The sequence below is a fragment of the Leopardus geoffroyi genome, chromosome A3 (genome assembly GCF_018350155.1).
Source record: "Leopardus geoffroyi isolate Oge1 chromosome A3, O.geoffroyi_Oge1_pat1.0, whole genome shotgun sequence".
NCBI classification, from domain to species: Eukaryota; Metazoa; Chordata; class Mammalia; order Carnivora; family Felidae; genus Leopardus; species Leopardus geoffroyi.
In genome coordinates this window covers 60,558,582-60,579,404 of record NC_059336.1, presented here as the reverse complement: position 1 = coordinate 60,579,404, position 20,823 = coordinate 60,558,582, and the positions used below count along the sequence as shown (strand labels likewise).

Sequence of the window (20,823 nt, the reverse complement as noted above, 5' to 3'; positions counted from 1 at the left end):
TATATGTTTCTGTAACAAATGTTTTTGTTTGCTGTATGCTTTTATGACAATTCCCAGAGACTTTAAGTGAAAAAATATATACATATATATATTTACCAGTTAGTTGTTTTCACTGAGGAGTGTGCAGATCTCATGTTGCCATTCCAAACATGCTTCCTGATTATTTTTAATGCATGTATTAAAATACAAGTAATCAGAACTCTAAGGCAAAATGTTCAAAACCTGAAAAAACTTTCTGCTGCCATCAGTTCATTCAACATCAACACACAGCCTACAGAATAAATAAGCAGTTTTTTAACAGTTAAATATATTCCAGAAGTAAAGAGTGTTTATAATTCATTTACAAGTGAGTCTGTTACACCAGTAAATGTAATTTGACCTGTTGTATAAAGGAAATGATGCTGTGTAAGAATTAGTCCTGGAATAATTTGAATTCCTATTTCCAATCCAGTAGATTAAAAACACAATTGTGAATGGTATAAAGACCTAAGAATTATATTGTGATAAAATCAATCTCAAAAATAGAGAATCCAGACCCTTGCTGGATAATTTAAGAACTCAGTTTTCTTCAACACAAGTGCCACACAGAAAATATTAAAGATGTCTTTCAATGTGATGAAACTGTACAAAACTCTAGAATATGACCATTAGATGACCAATGTATCAAAACCAACTGAATTTAGAAAACACATCTAACTTTGAAGCAGAAATAAAAAGACAATTTACAAAGAATTATAATTAATTTCTAATCATCATCAGAGTCTGAATCATATTTCTTCCCTCGGATAGTTTTCTTTTCCAGCTTTGTGAAGTTTGTTCCAAATTTCTTTTGGCTCTGAAATGGTGGCTCCATTAAATTTCCACTAAAAATAAAGCAAATTTGAAAACCATTTACTCTTTATAATTTTGTACAGTTGGTATGCTAACCTGCACAAAAAATTCTTTTCTTCCTAACATGGAATAAACTTTTCTTTAATGCTGGTGTTACAGAAGAGGTATATTATTCACAATTATGGTTAAAAGTTTTAAACCTTATTTTGTATTACTAAGTCTCTTATATCAATGTTTTATTTTCTCTTTTAGCATTAATTACTGATTAACATCTCAGAGGATGTACCAATAGAATTTCTGACTGAAAAGCATAGAAGGAAATGAAATTGTTTTTCCATCTGTTTTGGATATGCTGAACTTGGATTAGATTCTTGTCACTGTAAGAATGACACAGGAAAATGGTGCTCTATTTCTGATAGCTTGTTACGGCTGGTTTGATCCTGTTTAATATCTTATAATGTTTAGATAAACATCAAGAAAACTCATGGAATTCATTATCATTAACCTGGAATTGGTATGGAACTTCAATGATGCTTGAGAAATATATGAAATGAGAAAACAACTTCTTTCAAAAATATCTGGGAAGATATCTGGCACCTAGATTCTGGTTTTGAAATATCATTTGCCACTGAGAGGAACCATGGTTCCCTGAAGAAACAGCCAATTCTAGGGAAAGTACTACATGAGTCCCTCTCTAAGACATCTTATTTGCACCAGAAAGCAAGTACTTAAAGAACTATTGAGACACATGGAAAAGACAAAGAAGGCTCCATAAGAGGGGCTCTCACTGACCACACTGGGGCAATCTGGGCTTCAAAGTCAATAATATTAGTAACCAAATATAACCCAATGGATAAGATAAGCCACTGCCCATTCTAATATAAATAAATGAAAAAGTGAATTAATGTGTAATATGGAAAAGTTCTTCCTAAATCATCATTTGGGTTGGTAGACAACTGGTTAACCAGTGCTCAGTTATTACCACCAGAAATGAAACAAACAAACCATCCTATATCTCCTGCTACAATACACTGAGAAGGAATATAACATCCCTTCCATCATGTACCTATGAAAAATGCATAGTCCAAACCTAATCTTGAAACATGAGACAAACCCAAATTGAGGGATGCTCTACAAAATAAATAACATGTACTCTTCAAAAATGTCAAAGCATTGAAAAATGACAACAAGTTGTCACAGGTTAATGGAACTAAAAATACACAGTAACTACACGCAACATTTTAGTATGCAGGACATTATTGGGACAAAGGTAGAATCTGAATAAGGTCTATATATTATAAAACACTTCTTGTCTTAATTACTGTACTGTGGTTATATAAAAAAAAGTTTTTATTAGAAAATACACAAGGAAATATTTAGGAGTATAGGGACAATACATCTCCAACTCCTCCTCAAATGGTTTTGGAAACAGTATTTATGTATTCAGAAAAATGATAAAGCAAATGTAAAATTTTTTAAACTTGAGAAATATGGGCAAAAGGTCTATGAGAATTCTTTGTACTAGTTTCCAACTTGTTTAGAGTTTGAAATCATTTCAAAATTCATTTCAAAAAAATGTTTTACTTAGTATTAAGAAAAGTAAAACCGAAAATTCCAATGTAGGGATAATTTAGGCATGTGTAGGGGAGATTCAGAGAAAAAGGGGGAGGAAAAAGAGGAGAGAACTTTCTACTTACTGAAAGGCACTAGGACTATGGAATGATAATTCTATAATTTTATCTGTTAATTTTGCAAATCAAAAACAGGCACAGAAGACTAGATGATATGCTGATTTATGGAATTAGATAAATTACTTGGAGAAGCAGACAAGGAGATGAATGAAAAATGGAAGTTGCATTTTTGATTGTTTTCAAATTGAGACTGTTCTTCATGGTAAGTCATTTAAGCTAATCACAGATACCAGATTATACATTTTATCAGATTCTACAAGACAAGAATAGCTACATTAAAAAATCTGATGTTCAATGTCATTTTGGGTTTCTAGACTAATACAAAATTAGTTCAATAAGATCTGTTAGGTTGAAAACTTTTATAGCTAGGTATACTCCAGGACTCAATTTTATCTCTAATGGATTTTGTTTTAAGATCTAATGGATTTTGTTTAAAGTAATAATGTACTTTAAGAAATACATTTTTCATTTGTGAAACTTTTTGTTTCAGAAAACTTAGCTCCATAAATGCTGACATAAAAAAACTTCTCTAAAAACATCAACTGAATATGTGAATTAAAATTATTTTGCTAAAAGTTACCTGTAATTGAGAATATCAGAACAACCCAGCCTCCATTCTAAAGTTTCTGTGGTGAAGTCATCTGTATTTCCTAGGTCAGTAAATCCAACAACATAATCTTGTGTTTTTCCATCTTTTACCAGTGCTAGTGTGGGAATGACTTTGATACGCAGTCTCTCACAAAGGAAAGGTGCTTTTTCCACATTCAGCTTCAGAAATTTGGTCTCCAGATGTTTCTTGGATAATATTACCAAATGTCGGTCTAATATTTTACACCTGCAAACAACAGCATGTAGAAAATCAAAAGCTTAAACATACTTATTAAAAAAAATTTTTTTTAATGTTTATTTATTTTTGAGAGAGACAGGAGACAGGATGCAAGTGGGTTAGGGGCAGAGAGAGAGGGAGACACAGAATCTGAAGCAGGCTCCAGGTTCCAAGCTGTCAGCACAGAGCCCGATGCGGGGCTCGAACTCATGAGCTGTGAGATCACGACCTGAGCCAAAGTCGGACGCTAAACTGACTGAGCCACCTAGGTGCCCCTAAAATAAATATCATAAAGGTACATCTAATTTTATAGTTTTTCTATTTGAATATAATTTGGCAGCCAACGCATGCTTGTGTTGGATAACCTCATTTCTCTTTCATAGGTTAGCTAAATGATATAAGAGGGAGAAAAAGAATCCAGTATTCTAGAAGTCAGATGTGTCCTAATGATATTCATAAAAAACGAAATATTAAATATATGCTTTAATTGTAAGTGGTTCATGAAGTTGTCATGTTCTTGGTAAGAACAAAAAGTTGTCATTTATCTTTGTTTACTGGTGTCTCATACATGGAACTTGAAAGGTGACAAAACTGAACTTGACAGAACTCAGAGGAGAGTTTTCAGAATCAGAAATGTATATACAGTGCCTTATTTGGAAGTCACTAAGACTGAATGGTGTCATTGAGAAAGAACTCTCCCAATTGTGCAACTTTCATTAAGAAGCATAAGGTTAAGGGGCACCTGGGTGGCTCAGTCAGTTAAATGTCTGACTTCGGCTCAGGTCATGATTTCAGTTTGTGAGTTCGAGCCCTGCATTGGGCTCTGTGCTGACAGCTCAGAGCCTGGAGCCTGCTTCAGATTCTGTCTCCCTCTCTCTCTGCCCTGCCCCTGCTCATGCCACCTCTCTCTCTCTCTCTCTCTCTCTCTCTCAAAAATAAATATTAAAAAAAAAATAAAAAAAAAAAGCATAAGGTTAAGGGCTATAAATATGGTCATAAGGTTCTAAAGAAATGAAAAAATATCAGGAGTAACTTTTATTAAGCCACCTTCTTTTGAAAAGAAAAATGGAAATGACATTTTCTGTAAGTTAAAATGCATTTTAAATTGGTCAATCCTCTAGGGTTCCTAAAAAAGACTACTCTTAATAATAATCTTTTTGAGCAGTTCTTTCTTTTTTTCTTTTAATTTTTTAATGTTTAGTTTTGAGGCAGGAGAAGGGCAGAAAGAGATGGGGAAAGAGGATCTGAAGTGGGCTCTGTGCTGACAGTAGAGAGCCCGATGTGGGACTTGAACTCATGAGATCATGACCTGAGCCACAGTCAGACACTTAACAGACTGAGCCACCCAGGGACCCCTTGAGCAATAGTTTTTAACCACAGGTATTTATTAAAATTAACTTTTAAAACATATAGACGAACCAAAATTTTCTGGGAGTGGAGCTGGGAAACAGGCAGGTGACTCTCATGCCCCATAAAGTTTGAGAACTACTGCTTTAGGTGATGAAGACATCAAAATGTTTCATAGTTGTTATTAGCAGGCTTTCTGGGCACTTCTTGGTGTACTTATTCCTGAATTAGGATTGGGTCCAGCAAGTTTCTGGTAACCTGGATGCCTCATCACTTTACCTCTGAAAGTATCTTTTCATATATCACCCATGTAGTATAGCAATGAGACTAGTGAAAAATGGTAGGAGAGAACAAATTAATAATTAGTTTCTGAATGAAGCACAAATGATAAATGAACCATTATATGAGAAATATGTCCTTGAAAACTTGTAGATAAATCAACTCCATGGTTTTACTGGAGTTATATGGAACCTATTTTAAATTAATCCATTTTTTTTTTTTAACCCAGAAGCATCAATCATGGTGTAGTTAAAACAGCATTAGGCTTAAATCCTGGGTTTAAATCCTCTTCTATCATTTAGGAGATGAGTGACATTAGGTGAGTCACTTAATTTCCCCAAGTCTTGGTCTCCACACATAAAGCACTGGAATTACACCTACTTACCTGAAAGGGTCATTGTTAATGTTCCAGGATTTTACACATCAAGTATCCAGCCTACTATGTGCCAAGAACTTTGATACCTATATCAGATCTATATATAAAACATTTTGATCTTTGATTTTTCTTTTCTTTTAAAGTTTATTTGAGAGAGAGGGAGAGACAGAGAGATCTCTGTGCTAAAAGCAGAGCCCAATGCAGGGCTTGATCTCACGAACTGTAAGATTAAGACTTGAACTGAGATCAAGAGTTGGATGCTTAACTGACTGAGTTACTCAGGCACTCTCTTTTTTTTTTTTATTTTTTTTTAAAGCAATCTCTATACCCAATGTTGGACTTGAACTCAAGACACCAAGATCAAGTTAGATGCTCTACTGACTGAGCCAGCCAGGCACACCTTATTTTTCATTTGTTTTGAAGGTAAGTACTCCTGGTATTGCACTGTTTATACCCCCATCAAATATATTTACTGAGCACCTACTATGTGTTGTCAGCCATTGCTGCTCTAAGGCTAGGAACTTGGGGAGCACAGTTAACCACAATAGAGGCAAACTCTCTGCTTTCACAAACCTAACAATTTAGTGGACAAATACATCTAATAAACATCATATAATATCAATCTTAGAGAGTAATATGATATTAACACATCACCTCATCATATATGTCAGAAGTTGGCAACTTGAGAAATGTGTGCCAATGGGAGATGAGAGTGCCATGGTGGCAGAAGATTTCTCTGATATTCTTTTCTTTCCTAATTCCTTCCCACTTTCCCTTACAGATTTCACAATCTCAACATTTTCTTTCCTTTTTATTACCTTAGTCCACAAATCCCAGGCAATCAATCCATGAAAAATGTTAATTAATAACCAAGTTACTGGGTGGTGAGTTTAAGACAAGGGCTGGGTGGGTTACTGAAATGAGGGAAGAGGGCAGGGCTGAGACAACAGTGAATGATGGAGACTCTACACTGGAGTGTATATATCTGTCTGAGGGAGGCAGCTGATCTTCAGTATTAGCAAACTGCTTTCATACTGAATTCTAGGTTTGCTATTAAGTTAATTCAATTTTTTTTAAAATTCTGAAATCTGGATTAAAAAAACTGTATCTCTCAATTTCTAAAAGTTGGCAACTAATCAAATTTTGGGGTTAAAAGAAAGAAAGGCATGAGTCCTCTGAGTTAAGATATAATCTCTTCTAGGGGTATTTTCATTGTACAAGGACTCTGCCTCCATAGAGAGGCTTGCAGACCTGGCCTCTCTAACATAAATCACTTTCCTCTGCTTTCGGCCAAGGCTGGCAGTCCCAGTGATGCTTCTAGTGAAAGTCTTGGCCAAACCATTGTCTCCCCATGAGTTGCTAGCTGAGGAGTGAATTCAAAGCTGGTGTTCAAAGTGTTGGCCCCCACTCCTCACATCACACCTGTATCATAACAGCACCAAAATAAATAAATAAATAAATAATTCTTGTGTTGACAAAAAAAAAATTTACATGTATGTTTCTTAGATGTTTTTAGTTATCTAGTAGAAATATAATTCAGAAAATAGCTAGTTCTGTGGAAATAATCTTGAATTTCAATAATGTTCATTTATACTTTTTTGTATCACAGGTTTTACATTAATCTTCAAAATAACAACTGTTTAATGGAGACTTGTACACAAGTACAAAGAACTTAAGAAGCAGTTCCTCTTATTTTTCTTAATTTCTCTATTATGTTAGTAGTATATCTCTATTCAAAGATCTCATCATATTTTTAAAAATTCACTTGGGGCACCTAGGTGATCAGTCAGTTGAGTGTCCAACTTCAGCTTAGGTCATGATCTCACAGTTCGTGAGCTCAAGCCCTGCATTGGGCTTGCTGCTATCAGTGCAGAGTCTGCTTCGGATCCTCTGTGCCCCTCTCTCTTGCTCTCCCCACCCTCCACTTGTGTTCACTCTCCCTCAAAAATAAACAAGCATTAACGAAAATAAATAAATAAAATTTTAAAAAGTCACTGATGGAAACAAAGTTACCTGAACGTGGAGTCCCTGTAGAAATGGCAAACCACTTTTTTACTCTCCTTGACTTCCTGAAAAAAGTCTCTCTCACTAGGTATTTCTCTGTATTCTCCATGTCCTTTTGAAAGCCATTCCTAATTTGGAGCAAAGGGAAATATTACACACTTGAACTATCTCTTCCAGTACCACTTCACATTTTGGGTCTAAATCACTGTAATATTCTGTAATGAAGTTGATTTTATCTTGTAGAAGGAAATGAATTCCTCTTAGTGATTTACTTTCATATGTTTCCAGTGTCAGCGCAAACACAGTCTGTGGGCAACGACTATCTTTCAGCATGCCTTGTGTTTAAAACAATCGTCTGTCTTGGTACCTTCACACAAATGTTTTGTTAGAACTTCAAAAATAAAAATTTAGACTCAAGAGACATAAGGGGTGCCTGGGTGGCTCAGTCAATTGAGTGTCCAACTCCTGATTTCAACTCAAGTCATGATTCCAGTGTCATGGGATTGAGCCCCTTGATCCATGCTCAGTGTGGAGCCTGCTTCTCTCTTTCCCTCTGCCCCCCCTCTCTTACCCCTCCCCCACTCATGCTCCCTTTCTCTCTAAAATAAATAAAATGAAAAGAAAGCAAATATCCATTTAATTTCGCTGCGCTCAAACTACTAAAATCAGAAGCATTAGATCCAAGTTACTGCAAAGCTTTGAAAAATAATGCTCATGAGATAAAGTTACTTGGTCTTTGTAGGGGAGGGGAAGACACAGGCAGTGGTTATTGCAGCTTTGCAGCTTAGGAGCCCTGTGGGCTCAGAGAGGCAGGAACCACTTCTATACTGGTCACTAATGGGTAGTATACTAGATAGAAAAAGTTGTCTTCTCATATGGTGTCCAGAAACAATACAGCACTCACAAGTCATCTAATCCAACTTCTCAACCCAACATATCAACCCTTATCAACCATGCCTGACAGACCTTTTTGTTTCTCAAGCTTCCTGCCACAGGAAAGATTCATCATCTCAACTGGAAGCTTGCTTCCTTTTTGAGGCAACTGATTTTTACAAAAAGGACCACTGAGCATGCAGGCAGAAGGTATGGGCTTGAATAATTGTTCTACCATTTATTAGTCTAAGAATTCTAATTAACCTTTTTGAGTCTCCATTTCCTTATTTGTAAAGCGGAGATCACAAAGCAACTATCTCACTAAGTTGTGAAAATAAGACCATCAACATGAAAATAACTGCAATAGTGTTTGGCACATGTCCTTAAAAAGCATCTGCATTTATACTTTTAGAAGGGTTTTCTCACCCGGAACTACAGTATAACTGTAACTTTGGTCTGTGGGTCCCAGCTTGGACAGAAGATTAGAGAGAAAAGTTGTTATCTTTCACATGTCAGCCCTTCAGATGTCCTATCTCACCTATGTCTTTTCTTTTCTACCTCCCCCTTCATTTCCTTTTGGCTGTTTCTCAGATGAAATGATCTCTACATTTCTTACTCTTCTAGTTATCCTCCTCTGATCAGAGACTAATTCCTCCTCATCTTTTTAAAAAGTGGCAGAGGTGTGAATAGAGCCCTCCAGAAGTGGTCTGCCTAGAAAAGGGGCACGAGTGCCATCTCTTTTCTTCTTCTGGACTTAAGCTAATACAGACAGCATTAATAGTTTTGGTTTCCATTTCACATTGACTAATGCTGAGCTAACACTCACAGGAGGCCCTGGTGTTTTCTCCTTTTGTGATATTTCTTTGGTAAGCTTCTTTTAAAAAAAATTTTTTTTAGTGGTGCCTGGGTAGCTCAGTTGGTTAAGCATCCGACTTCAGCTCAGGTCATGATTTCACAGTTCGTGAGTTGGAGCCCCGCATCATGGTCTGTGCTATCAGCATGGAGCCTGCTTCGGATCTTCTATTCCTCTCTCTCTCTCTCTCTCTGTCCCTCCCCTGATTGTGCATGTGCACATGCACTCTCTCTCTAAAACATTTAAAATAAATAAATGAAAATTAAAAAAAAATTTTGATAGAGCATGCACACCCCCACACAAGTGGGGGAGGGACAGGAAGGGAAGAGAGAGAATCTTAAGCAGACTCCATGCTCAGCACAGATCCCGACACAAGGCTCTATCTCACAACTGTGAGATCATGACCTGAGCTGAAATCAAGAGTTGGAGACTTAACTGCCTGAGCCACTCAGGCACCCCCAATCAGGCTTCCGTAAACAATTTAAACTCTCAAATACAATTCCTTAATAGCATGTCACATTTCATGATTTTTCTTAACTGACCAATAACATGTGCCCTTAAAAAAAGAATATTTTTTAAAAAGCTCTTTTTATTGGGGTGCCTGGGTGGCTCAGTTAGTTAAGCATCTGACTTTGGCTCAGGTCATGATCTCATGGTTTGTGAGTTCAAGCCCCCTATCGGGCTCTGAGCTGTCAGCACAGCTTTGGATTCTGTGTCTCCCTCTCTCTCTGCCCCTCCCCTGCTTACACTCTGTCTCTGTCTCTCAAAAATGAGTAAACATTAAAAAAAAAATTTTTTTTAAAAGCTCTTTTTATTATTAATTCCCATGTGTTTAACCAATAGGCCAAAGACCTGAACCTGTCCAAGTTCTTAAGAGGGAGGCAAGCCCACTCTGAACCTCTACCAACACATGGCATCTCTCCCAAGACACTCAGCACACCCCTATGCTCTTAGCATAGTTTCTTTCACAGAGCATGTGCTCCCCAAGTATCTGCTGAATGGAATCAAGCAGGATGGGCACAGATCACGGTGCAGGCTGAGCCTACCCAAGGGCTGGCAGTGGGCAGCATCTCGCTCTCACTTAGCCACTCATTTAGCCACTTTACTGGCTAAAACCCAAGCCTTTGGATGGGCTCTTCCTATTTCTCACCTGTCCTTTTCACCACCCAATCATATGTCACTAGCTGTCATAACAGTAGGAGGGTGCTTGGCTGACTGAGGAATATTGATTCACGTAGGCCTATTAAGTGCTTATGTCACTGCTTATACTGATTTCCTGATACCCACATAGATCAGTAAATCAAAATTACTATGCAATCTATATTACTCTTTGAAAAGAGTATCTATAAAATCTATTAAGGCTTCTTATCTACTTCCTTAGGAAGCATTTTAATAAAAAAGATTAAAATGCAATGAAAGCTCTAAAATAAGACCCTCTCAGTTATCCTATGACAAATTGAGATCATATCACGCACACTTTCAGACCACAATGCTATGAAAATTGAAATCAACCATAGGAAAAAGTCTGGAAAACCTCCAAAAGCATGGAGGTTAAAGAACACCCTACTAAAGAATGAATGGGTCAACCAGGCAATTAGAGAAGAAATTAAAAAATATATGGAAACAAATGAAAATGAAAATACAACAATCCAAACACTCTGGGATGAAGCGAAGGCAGTCCTGAGAGGAAAATACATTGCAATCCAGGCCTATCTCAAGAAACAAGAAAAATCCCAAATACAAAATCTAACAGCATACCTAAAGCAAACAGAAGCAGAAGCGCAAAGACACCTCAAACCCAGCAGAAGAAGAGAAATAATAAAGATCAGAGCATAAACAAACAATATAGAATCTAAAAAAACTGTAGAGAAGATCAATGAAACCAAGAGCTGGTTTTTTGAAAAAATAAAATTGATAAACTTCTAGCCAGGCTTCTCAAAAAGAAAAGGGAGATGACCCTAAGGGAGATGACAACCAATGCCTCAGAAATACAAGCAATTATCAGGGAATACTATGAAAAATTATATGCCAAAAAACTGGACAACCTGGAAGAAATGGACAAATTCCTAAGCACCCACCCACTTCCAAAACTCAAACAGGAAGAAATAGAAAGCTTGAACAGACCCATAACCAGCAAAGAAATTGAATCAGTTATCAAAAATCTCCCAACAAATAAGAATCCAGGACCAGATGGCTTCCCTGGGGAATTCTACCAGACATTTAAAGCAGAGATAATACCTATCCTTCTCAAGCTGTTCCAAAAAATAGAAAGGAAAGGAAAACTTCCAGAAACATTCTTTGAAGCCAGCATTACTTTGATTCCCAAACCAGACAGAGACCCAGTAAAAAAACAGAACTATAGGCCAATATCCCTGATAAATATGGATGCAAAAATTCTCAATAAGATACTAGCAAATCGAATTCAACGGCATATAAAAAGAATTATTCACCATGATCAAGTGGGATTCATTCCTGGGATGCAGGGCTGGTTCAACAATCGCAAATCAATCAACGTGATACATCACATTAATAAAAGAAAAGATAAGAACCATATGATCATGTCAATCGATGCAGAAAAGGCCTTTGACAAAATTCAGCAACCTTTCTTAACAAAAACCCTCGAGAAAGTCGGGGTAGAAGGAACACACTTAAAGATCATAAAAGCCATTTATGAAAAACCCACAGCTAACATCATCCTCAATGAGGAAAAACTGAGAGCTTTCCCCTGAGAAACACAACAGAGATGTCCACTCTCACTGCTGTTGTTTAACATAGTGTTGGAAGTGCTAGCATCAGCAATCAGACAACAAAAGGAAATCAAAGGCATCAAAACTGGCAAAGATGAAGTCAAGCTTTCACTTTTTGCAAATGACATGATATTATACATGGAAAACCTGATAGACTCCACCAAAAGTCTGCTAGAACTGGTACATGAATTCAGCAAAGTCACAGGATACAAAATTAATGTACAGAAATCAGTTGCATTCTTATACACAAATAATGAAGCAACAGAAAAACAAATAAAGAAACTGATCCCATTCACAATTGCATCAAGAAGCATAAAATACCTAGGAATAAACCTAACCAAAGATGTAAAAGATCTGTATGCTGAAAACTATAGAAAGCTTATGAAGGAAATTGAAGAAGATACAAAGAAATGGAAAAACATTCCATGCTCATGGATTGGAAGAATAAATATTGTTAAAATGTCAATGCCACCCAAAGCAATCTACAATCAATCATTCAATGCAATCCCAATCAAAATTGCACCAGCATTCTTCTCGAAGCTAGAACACGCATTCCTAAAATTTGTATGGAACCACAAAAGACCCCGAATAGCCAAAGTAATATTGAAGAAGACCAAAGCAGGAGGCATCACAATCCCAGACTAGCCTCTACTACAAAGCTGTAATCATCAAGACAGCATGGTATTGGCACAAAAACAGACACATAGACCAATGGAATAGAATAGAGAACCCAGAATTGGACCCACAAAAGTATGGCCAACTAATCTTTGACAAAGCAGGAAAGAATATCCAGTGGAAAACAGTCTTTTAACAAATGGTGCTGGGAGATCTGGACACCAACATGCAGAAGAATGAAACTAGACCACTTTCTTATACCATTCATAAAAATAAACTCAAAATGGATAAAGGACCTGAATGTGAGACAGGAAACCATCAAAACCCTAGAGGAGAAAGCAGGAAAAAAACCCTCTCTGACCTCAGCCGCAGCAATTTCTTACTTGACACATCTCCAAAGGCAAGGGAATTAAAAGCAAAACTGAACTATTGGGACCTCATGAAGATAAAAAGCTTCTGCACTGCAAAAGAAACAATTAACAAAGCTAAAAGGCAACCAACGGAATGGGAAAAGATATGTGCAAATGACAAACCAGACAAAAGGCTAGTATCCAAAATCTATAAAGAGCTCACCAAACTCCACACCTGAAAAACAACTAAACCAGTGAAGAAATGGGCAAAAAACATGAACAGACACTTCTCTAAAGAAGACATCCAGATATCCAACAGGGACATGAAAAGATGCTCAATGTCACTCCTCATCAGGGAAACACAAATCAAAACCACACTGAGATATCACCTCATGCCAGTCAGAGTGGCTAAAATGAACAAATCAGGAGACTATAGATGCTGGAGAGGATGTGGAGAAATGGGCACCCTCTTGCACTGTTGGTGGGAATGTAAACTGGTGCAGCAACTCTGGAAAACAGTGTGGAATTTCCTCAAAAAATTAAAAATAGATCTACTTTATGACCCAGCAATAGCACTGCTAGGAATCTACCCAAGGGATACAAGAATGCTAATGCGTAGGGGCACCTGTACCCCCAATGTTTACAGCAGCACTTTCAACAATAGCCAAATTATGGAAAGAGCCTAAATGTCCATCAACTGATGAATGGATAAACAAATGTGGTTTACATACACAATGGAATACTACTTGGCAATGAGAAAGAATGAAATATGGCCTTTTGTAGCAACGTGGTTGGAACTGGAGAGTGTTATGCTAAGTGAAGTAAGTCATACAGAGAAAGACAGATACCATATGTTTTCACTCTTATGTGGATCCTGAGAAACTTAACAGAAGACCATGGGGGAGGGGAAGCGAAAAAAAAAAAAAAAAGGTTAGAGAGGGAGGGAGCCAAAACATAAGAGACTCTTAAAAACTGAGAACAAACTGAGGGTTGATGGGGGGTGGGAGGGAGTGGAGGGTGGGTGAGGGGTATAGAGGAGGGCACCTATTGGGATGAGCACTGGGTGCTGTATGGAAACCAATCTGACAATAAATTTCATATTAAAAAAAAAGATTAAATGCAATTAAAGCTCTAAAATAAGACCCTCTCACTTATTCTATGACAAATTCATTTTAAATTGATTTGCACATTAATTAAAAAATCCATAAAGGCTGCATGCCTGAGATGATTTTTAATGATACTCAGAATATTGTTTTTAACTGCTGACAATTTCATTTAAGTCATTATGTATATTCCTCACTGCAAATCAGGTAGATTCAGTCTTTGTAGAAAAACATCCTGGTTATGACAACTTTTGTTAGTTGAACATTAGCAATTAGTAGTGTTATTTACCTGTTGTCATGAAAAAGAGGAATGTGTAGCAGAATCTCATCATGTATTACGTGAGATAATGATTAGCATTATATTAAAGTCTCCCGGTTTCAAATCCACATACATATACACACACCCTATTGTAGAAACTCAAAATATAAAACTAGAAACTCAGTCACATTATAGAAGATTCCTTTTGTAGCAACTCTTCTAAATTGTGAGGGGATAAACATTATCAAAGAGATGCTGTAGCAGTACAAACAAAACTCACTGTTTCTCTAGAAAATTTAAAGCTCATGTTTTAGTCATAGCCAACTGAAGAGCAACCAGAATTGGTAATAATCTATTTCAATGTAAAGCAATGTAAACATTTTCAATCCAAATTAAATTTATGGATTTAACCCAATTTGTTTTGACCAGAGTCTACAAGTTGGTTTCACACTCACACTCTAAAGAGACCAACAAGGATAGAGTTGTGGCCACCCTTCTTTGTGACCCAGTATGCATTCTTTTGAATAAATAAGTCATGTATTTGTTACACTGGCAAAGCCTGAAAATTTCTTCAATGTAAATTGCCTTACAGCTCTCACCTCACTTACACTGATCACAACTGAAGTATAATTGGCTTTACAACTACCCAAAAGGGGAATGAATGACTGGCTCCTTGTACTCCCAGTGCTCTTCCTAGTTTACTTCCTCCTCACCCAATAAATCTGAGATCAAAAAATGACCTTGGACACGTTTCTTTTACTTGACTGAGGATTAATATGCTGAGCAGGCTAATTTTTAATGTCTCTTTAAAACTAATTTTTTCCCAGAAAATTGTTAACAGTGATCATACTTTGAAGTTAACCCCCAAAAATAAAAACCTTAAAAATGAGGCCTGAAATGTAACTACTGCAGCACATGTATATATAAGTTGTTAGGAGCATACTGTTAAAGTAATTTCAGAAAGCAGGGCAGAGAGGTTACTTGTTTCTGCTGTTGAGCTTTCCTTAGTGCCTCAAGTCTCTTTTCTTTGAGGCGTTCCAATTCATCCTCATCCATCTGATCCAGTTTCTGAATTTCAGAATCCAAATGTTCTTCCACTAGTTTGGTAGTCTGAAGCAATTGATTCTCCAGGACTTTTGAAAACATGTCAACAGATGTATTAGCTTCCATTCTTCTAAATGGTTTAGTCTTGGTGCTAGGGAGAAAGTTTGCAAAGTTGTGAGGAAAAAAAAAAAAGAGAGAGACAAAGTTTCCTCTCCCATTTTCAAAACTTCTAGCAAGTGTAAAATTTGTAGTCTACAAAGTGTTCTGACAACCCAGCATTTCATGTTACATTTAAACATTTTTACTTAAGTGCTTTTAAATTGAATTTTCAATAGGTTATAGTCAAACCACTCAAAAATTACTTACAGCAAAGTTTAGGTGCTTCTGATTTACATTGTTTCACTACAATAAAGCAAAGACAAGTCTTTAAGACCAGAGAGAAATGGGTAGTTGGGAGTTATACCTAGTGACATATATTGACAGGGGTTTTTTTGTTGTTGTTTTTTTTAAACCAGAAGAAAAGAGAAAGCAGAAATGACTGTGAATAACAGTAAAGTTTAACTGTACTAAGGTTTTACACTTACATATACAAAACAAACTTTGCTTCAATACAGAGTGGAGTTGAGCCAAAGATATAGAGAGCCAAAGGTCTCTAAATAAATGATTTTTATTTAATCCCTGAGAAAGCACATTACAATTTATGTAAAGAACAGTGCCTGGTGTTCTCTAAACTTTAGTTTTCACTGCTATTCGCCTATAATCTAACAAACTCTATGAGGCTACAAAGATACTGGTGTTAATCTACTGACAGTGTTCTTAACTTTGATGTAAAACAGTATCACAACAAATATTAAAAATATTGATTTTCCCATCACTCCTTAATGTAAAATAGGAGTTTAAAAACAAAATCTAATCCAGATAGGAAAGGAAGCTCTATCTCAAGTACACATTTTACACAATGTAGTATTTTCTGCCAGCAACAATCAGATGTAAATTTTAGGTGTATCCCTGGGTTATTACTACAGAAATGTAATTTATAATTTGCCTATCAAAGCAGAAAGATGTTGAATCCCAATTAACTACGACACAGTTGAAAATACTACTGAAGAACCTTAAAACATCTTAATAAACCATGAACTCACTGATCCCCTTACTTATATAAACAGCCTAGCCCACACAAACCGTCCAAACTGCCGAACTGGAAAGAAGTAATCTTCTTGCAAACTTCACTTTTGATTCATCTTTCTTCACAGGAAAAGCAGTTGAAAAGCACACTTGATTTCATCCCAGAGTTAGCAGGGCTAACTGCTCAAAAAATGTGTTAATACTGAATATGTGCCTAGTTTCTGGTCAAATTATCGTTACGTTTCAAAAGTATTTGAGTTTTAAAAACCAAACTGTAAGTTCCTCATAAATGCTATAAACTTTCAAGGAGCGGCATTTCAAATATGGTAAAATAATTTCACACTCCCTACCTCCAAAGAAAAATGTAAGATTGTTTCCTTTAGGGTTGTGGCCCATAAGCAGAAAATTGGTTATTAAGAGACTGACCTACATGTCAGAACCTGTTTTTATTAGAGGTATAGAAAATGCTTATTCCTAGAGTTTTATAAGATGAATTCAGAATTTAATTCTGGAATAATTGGGAATAGAAGTGATTAATAAAAGCTGTTCAGGGGACAGGTGGCGGTGGTCACCGCATTTACAAAAGGGAAAGAAAGGAGGGGGTGTAGCGGTTCTGATAACTTTTCATTCTTCAAACCACAAACCTGACTCTTTTTCAGTTCATCGAGAATGGTGGGAAGGGGCTTGTCTGTCCTCAAATTACCTGTTTCTCTGACTCTCTTCCATGCACCCGCCAGAACAACCTTAAATGCTCCCCAGGCACCTTCCCAAAAACATCCTCGCCACTCCCTGAGCCCCCAGGAACAGATGAAGGCTGAGTTCAGGTGGCCGCGAGTGCCACACCTCCCGAGGCGCATGCGCCAAAGCCGCCTCCACCTCACTGACACCGACATCTAGGCAGCGCCCATCCCCCGCCCTGGCCGGATGTTGAGTGAAGTGTCCATCAGCACCGGGAGGCGGTGGCCGCCTTTTTCTCACAATCCGCTGCCTCACCTGAGCTCTCGGGGATACCTGAGAAGTGAGGAACCAGTCGCTCCAGAAAGGCAGTCCACTGTGCCTTCACCCTCACAGCAGCTGCCGGTAGCTGCGAACCGGCCGTCACTTCCGCCTCCCCTTTAGCGGCGGCCCTCCCGCAACACAACCTGCGACACTCAAGGAAGTTGGGCGGGGGAGGAGGGCGTGCGTGCGGTGAGCGCTTCTGCGCATGCGCATCTCCCATTTCTCCACCCCCAGGTTTCCCATTTCTAGCCTCCTTCGGAGTAAACGGCCCACGGAGGAGGGAGCAAAGTACGCTGGAAGTTGTAGTTTATAAGTGCTCAACCTCGCATTGTCGGACCTTCTTAGGCTCTGAGGCTTAGGACACGTAATGTTACATCAGAAACGAGACAGCTATGGTCTTGCTCCAGAGTGACACTCCAACTTCCCTTGCATTGTGTTTAATGAACACATTTTTTTTTTTTTAAGTTGAGGTATAACTCAAATTATTGTTGCACTACATGGTAACTAACTTGGATGTAAATTTTAAAAAAAAGTTGAGGTATAACTTACACAGCATGATTAGTTTTTACATAGATAACACCCATAATATCACCGTCCAGATCCAGGTATTGAACATGCTTACCACCCTAGTAGGTTCCTTTTACCTTCCCTAACACAAATTCTTAGAACTTGCTCTCGCTTTGAATGTAAAGATTAAGATTTATTTTGGGGAATGGGTGTGTCCTTATTTTATTGTAATTATTTTTTTAGTGACTCAACAGATTTCATAATTCAGGGATGTTACCGAAAGTTACAATTTGTCCTGGATTTTATCATGCAGAGTGCCTATCGTTTGTTCATCATGGTTCTTTACTGAACTTCGTGCGTCCGAGAATACAAAGATACAGAGGTGGACCGAAAGCCCAAGGTTTATTTCTGAAATGAGCTCCAACTATCCAAGTCCGCGTTCCCTCTTACAGATGGAGCTGACAAGGGCAATTTTCGGCCTCATTGTCTGTGTCAGGGTTCTAGAACCCCGCGGTTATCGCTGCGCGGAGGACGCTTGTGGAAAGGGGGCGCTCGAGCTCCCGCCTGAGGGGCGGGTGAACTGGAGACGCTCTACCCAAAGCGCAGCTCTCGATGAGCCGCGCCCTGCGTCCTCACGCCGAGGCGGCTGGGCGATGCGCTTGCGCACTCAGAGCTCACACCATATGTGCCCTGTCCCAGTGCGCGGGTCTGTGGAGAGCCGGGTGCGAGAGGCGGCAGCGCGAGGGGAACGGAGCTGAACCGAGACCAAAGTCGGCTGGGGGACATTGGGTCTGTAAGAGACCGAATAGAGGGGCTGGGGCTACGAGCGCCGCTGACACACGATGGGGAAGAAGCAGAAAAACAAGAGCGAAGACAGGTAGCCAGTGACTGGGTCTGCACGGCGGCGTCCGGCGCAGCTCAGGGGTTCGCGCGGGTTCCGCCGGCGCTTGGTGGACCGGGGGCGAGGCTCGCGACCGGCACCGCGGGGCCCCGGGCCTGAGTCCAGAATGGGGCGGCGCGGGGCCAAGACCCCAGTTCCGGGCGGGCGCGGAGGGCCTTGGCGGCGTTCTTCCAGTCGATACTTGGTCCCGTGGCTACTTCTCTCCCGGCCTGGAAAGAGGGGTCTCCCGCCACAGGAGCAGGGCAGTGGTTTCGGGGTTCCCAGGGGTAGGGGCTCAAGACGCTTCTCTGGGCCGGACACGGCCCGGCCATCGTGGCCAGGGCGAGAGAGTTGTTTTTGCGGCGCTACTGTTAGCGACGGTGAGGAAGAGTTCTTTCTGTGCCTTTGTACCTATGAATACTTGGAGAGGAGAGTTCGAATATGTGCACCTAGAGCTAGTTTTTTTTTTTTTTGTTTTGTTTTGTTTTTTAAACTCTGAGCCGCTCAGGTGCGTTGGAATTACCCGGAGGTGTTTAACAGGTAACTCCCTCTTAACCTTTATTGTATTTGGGGACAGGTCTCAATTATTTAAGGGCTGGTTGTCCAGATTCCGTGCTTTTCAAAGCTTTCCTTCTTCCGGCCTGTCTTTTGGTCATTTCTTTGCTCTCTAAGCACCTCCCCCTAAAAACTGGGGAGGAGACAAAACCAACCAACCCGGGTCTCTCCTTTCTAACCACTTAAAAGGTTTTTGGGGAGAGGGAGTGTAAGGATATATCATAAAGCTACCTACCTCGAAATTTTTGCAACATTTCTGTGTGTCACATTCGATTGAATTCTTTCACTCTTCTCAAAGTTTACTCCCAGGGAGGCAACAACACCTGTTATATTTCAGCTTTGTATTCTCCCCAAACTAGTTCAGAGATTAGGGGGAGAGTAAGGTAAAATTAAAACAAAAACCACGACAACCATCTGTAATAGTCATTTTGACTCAAAAATGGATATCAGGTCTTGAAGTTAAAATAAGATTACTAATTATAATTTGGAATTCTGGGTTGTGTGCTCACCTGACAGTTACCTAGCAGTCACCTAGCTGATGAGTGGAATTGAAAGACATCAAGGTGAATCTTGGAATTGGAGGAAGTTAATTGGCTTGCAGACTAGAACTTGCTAATCAAACCAGGTAAATTAGAGAAAATAAACAGAATTCTGGGTGATTTCGTGGGACAAAAATTTCTTTGCTTTTGGCCGGATGTTTTGACGCATAGGCTGCATTTTTTCTTCAACCGTGCGGAAGAAATAGATGAGTATAATAAAGCTTTGTGTACCAATTACCCATGGTTATTACATGACCATTTCTGTTTTATCCACCTGCTGGATATTTTAAAGCCATCTCAATCCTTTCTTGTGTAAATCTTTCAAGTGTATCTGAAAGATAAATACTTGAGGGGAAAAAAAACCCAATTTTATCATCAAATCTAGGGAATATTAAGGCTTTCTTAAGTATTATGGAGTATCCACTCAGCTGTCCACTGTCTTATTTAAAAAGTTTTTTTTTTTTTTTTCCTCAATTGGTTTGCTTGGTTCAGGATTACAGAAGTCCTTTAAATTAAAAAAAAAAATACATGTATGTTAATCCTTTACTTTTTAAGTTCTTTCATAATGGAAAAAAGCTATTCATAGGGGAGACACTTATTCTTGTTTGTGTGTTTTTACAAAAAAAGTGTTACTGATTATAAAGATTTTCATGAGTGATGTAAAGTTTAAAGTGCAAACACTGGAGCCTCTTGTTAAATGATTGGTTTGGAAGTATAGGAGAAATGCTACTACTGGTTCCTCGCCCCCCCAGCCCCAGACTAATCTGTTGTCTTATATTTTGGCTCATTTTGAAGGGAAAGTGAAGTCAATGTAATTGAAAATTTTATTTTCTCATGTGCTAGTATTAAGTCCTTCCCCCCCACCCCCTCAATGTTTCATGGCCTCCTTTGCTTAAATGCCTTTCAGATAATAATGTAAGAAATCCCAGGGTTTTGCAGAGGTCCCCCTTGGACCAGAACTGCTTGGCCTTTTTACTTTGGCATTCCACGTAAGATATTTTAGTGGAAAGGAGGGACTGG

At 38.5% G+C, this 20,823-nt stretch overlaps 2 protein-coding genes across 8 annotated transcripts in view; one reads left to right on the top strand and one right to left on the bottom strand.

Annotated features, from left to right (window-relative positions):
- Window positions 1-272: 272 nt before the first annotated feature.
- TXNDC9 (thioredoxin domain containing 9) lies at window positions 273-17,491 on the bottom strand. Of its 4 annotated transcripts, XM_045445739.1 has the most exons (6): window positions 17,317-17,491; window positions 15,565-15,600; window positions 15,136-15,349; window positions 7,364-7,482; window positions 3,103-3,357; window positions 273-863 (listed from the first exon to the last, which is right to left on the bottom strand). In XM_045445739.1, the coding sequence occupies exons 3-6, from the start codon at window positions 15,322-15,324 to the stop codon at window positions 746-748; spliced, it is 681 nt and encodes a 226-aa protein (XP_045301695.1). In that variant the 5' UTR covers window positions 15,325-15,349; window positions 15,565-15,600; window positions 17,317-17,491; the 3' UTR covers window positions 273-745. The 4 variants fall into 4 exon arrangements, with proteins under 4 accessions (XP_045301695.1, XP_045301694.1, XP_045301693.1 ...); XM_045445738.1 differs by lacking the exon at window positions 15,565-15,600; XM_045445737.1 differs by lacking the exon at window positions 15,565-15,600 and having other exon boundaries at window positions 17,335-17,491.
- Window positions 17,492-18,426: 935 nt separating this feature from the next.
- EIF5B (eukaryotic translation initiation factor 5B) overlaps window positions 18,427-20,823 on the top strand; it is a 94,524-nt gene continuing 92,127 nt past the window's right edge. For 2 of the 4 annotated variants that reach the window (XM_045445723.1, XM_045445722.1), the window contains exon 1: window positions 18,427-18,706. In XM_045445723.1, the coding sequence (XP_045301679.1) occupies window positions 18,442-18,706 (265 nt within the window). In that variant the 5' untranslated portion in view covers window positions 18,427-18,441. The remainder of the gene's footprint in view (window positions 18,707-20,823) is intronic. The other 2 variants (XM_045445725.1, XM_045445726.1) reach the window with 2 other exon arrangements.

What these genes read in the sequence shown, in the direction of transcription:
- TXNDC9 (XM_045445736.1), bottom strand. Translation starts at nt 17,049, where the DNA reads ATGGAAGAGAGTCAGAGAAACAG. An exon ending in TACAGGGACTCCACGTTCAG is followed by an intron (nt 3,358 to 7,363) that starts GTAACTTTGTTT and finishes TGTTGTTTGCAG; the next exon opens with GTGTAAAATATTAGACCGAC. An exon ending in TCTGATATTCTCAATTACAG is followed by an intron (nt 864 to 3,102) that starts GTAACTTTTAGC and finishes CTTTATTTTTAG; the next exon opens with TGGAAATTTAATGGAGCCAC.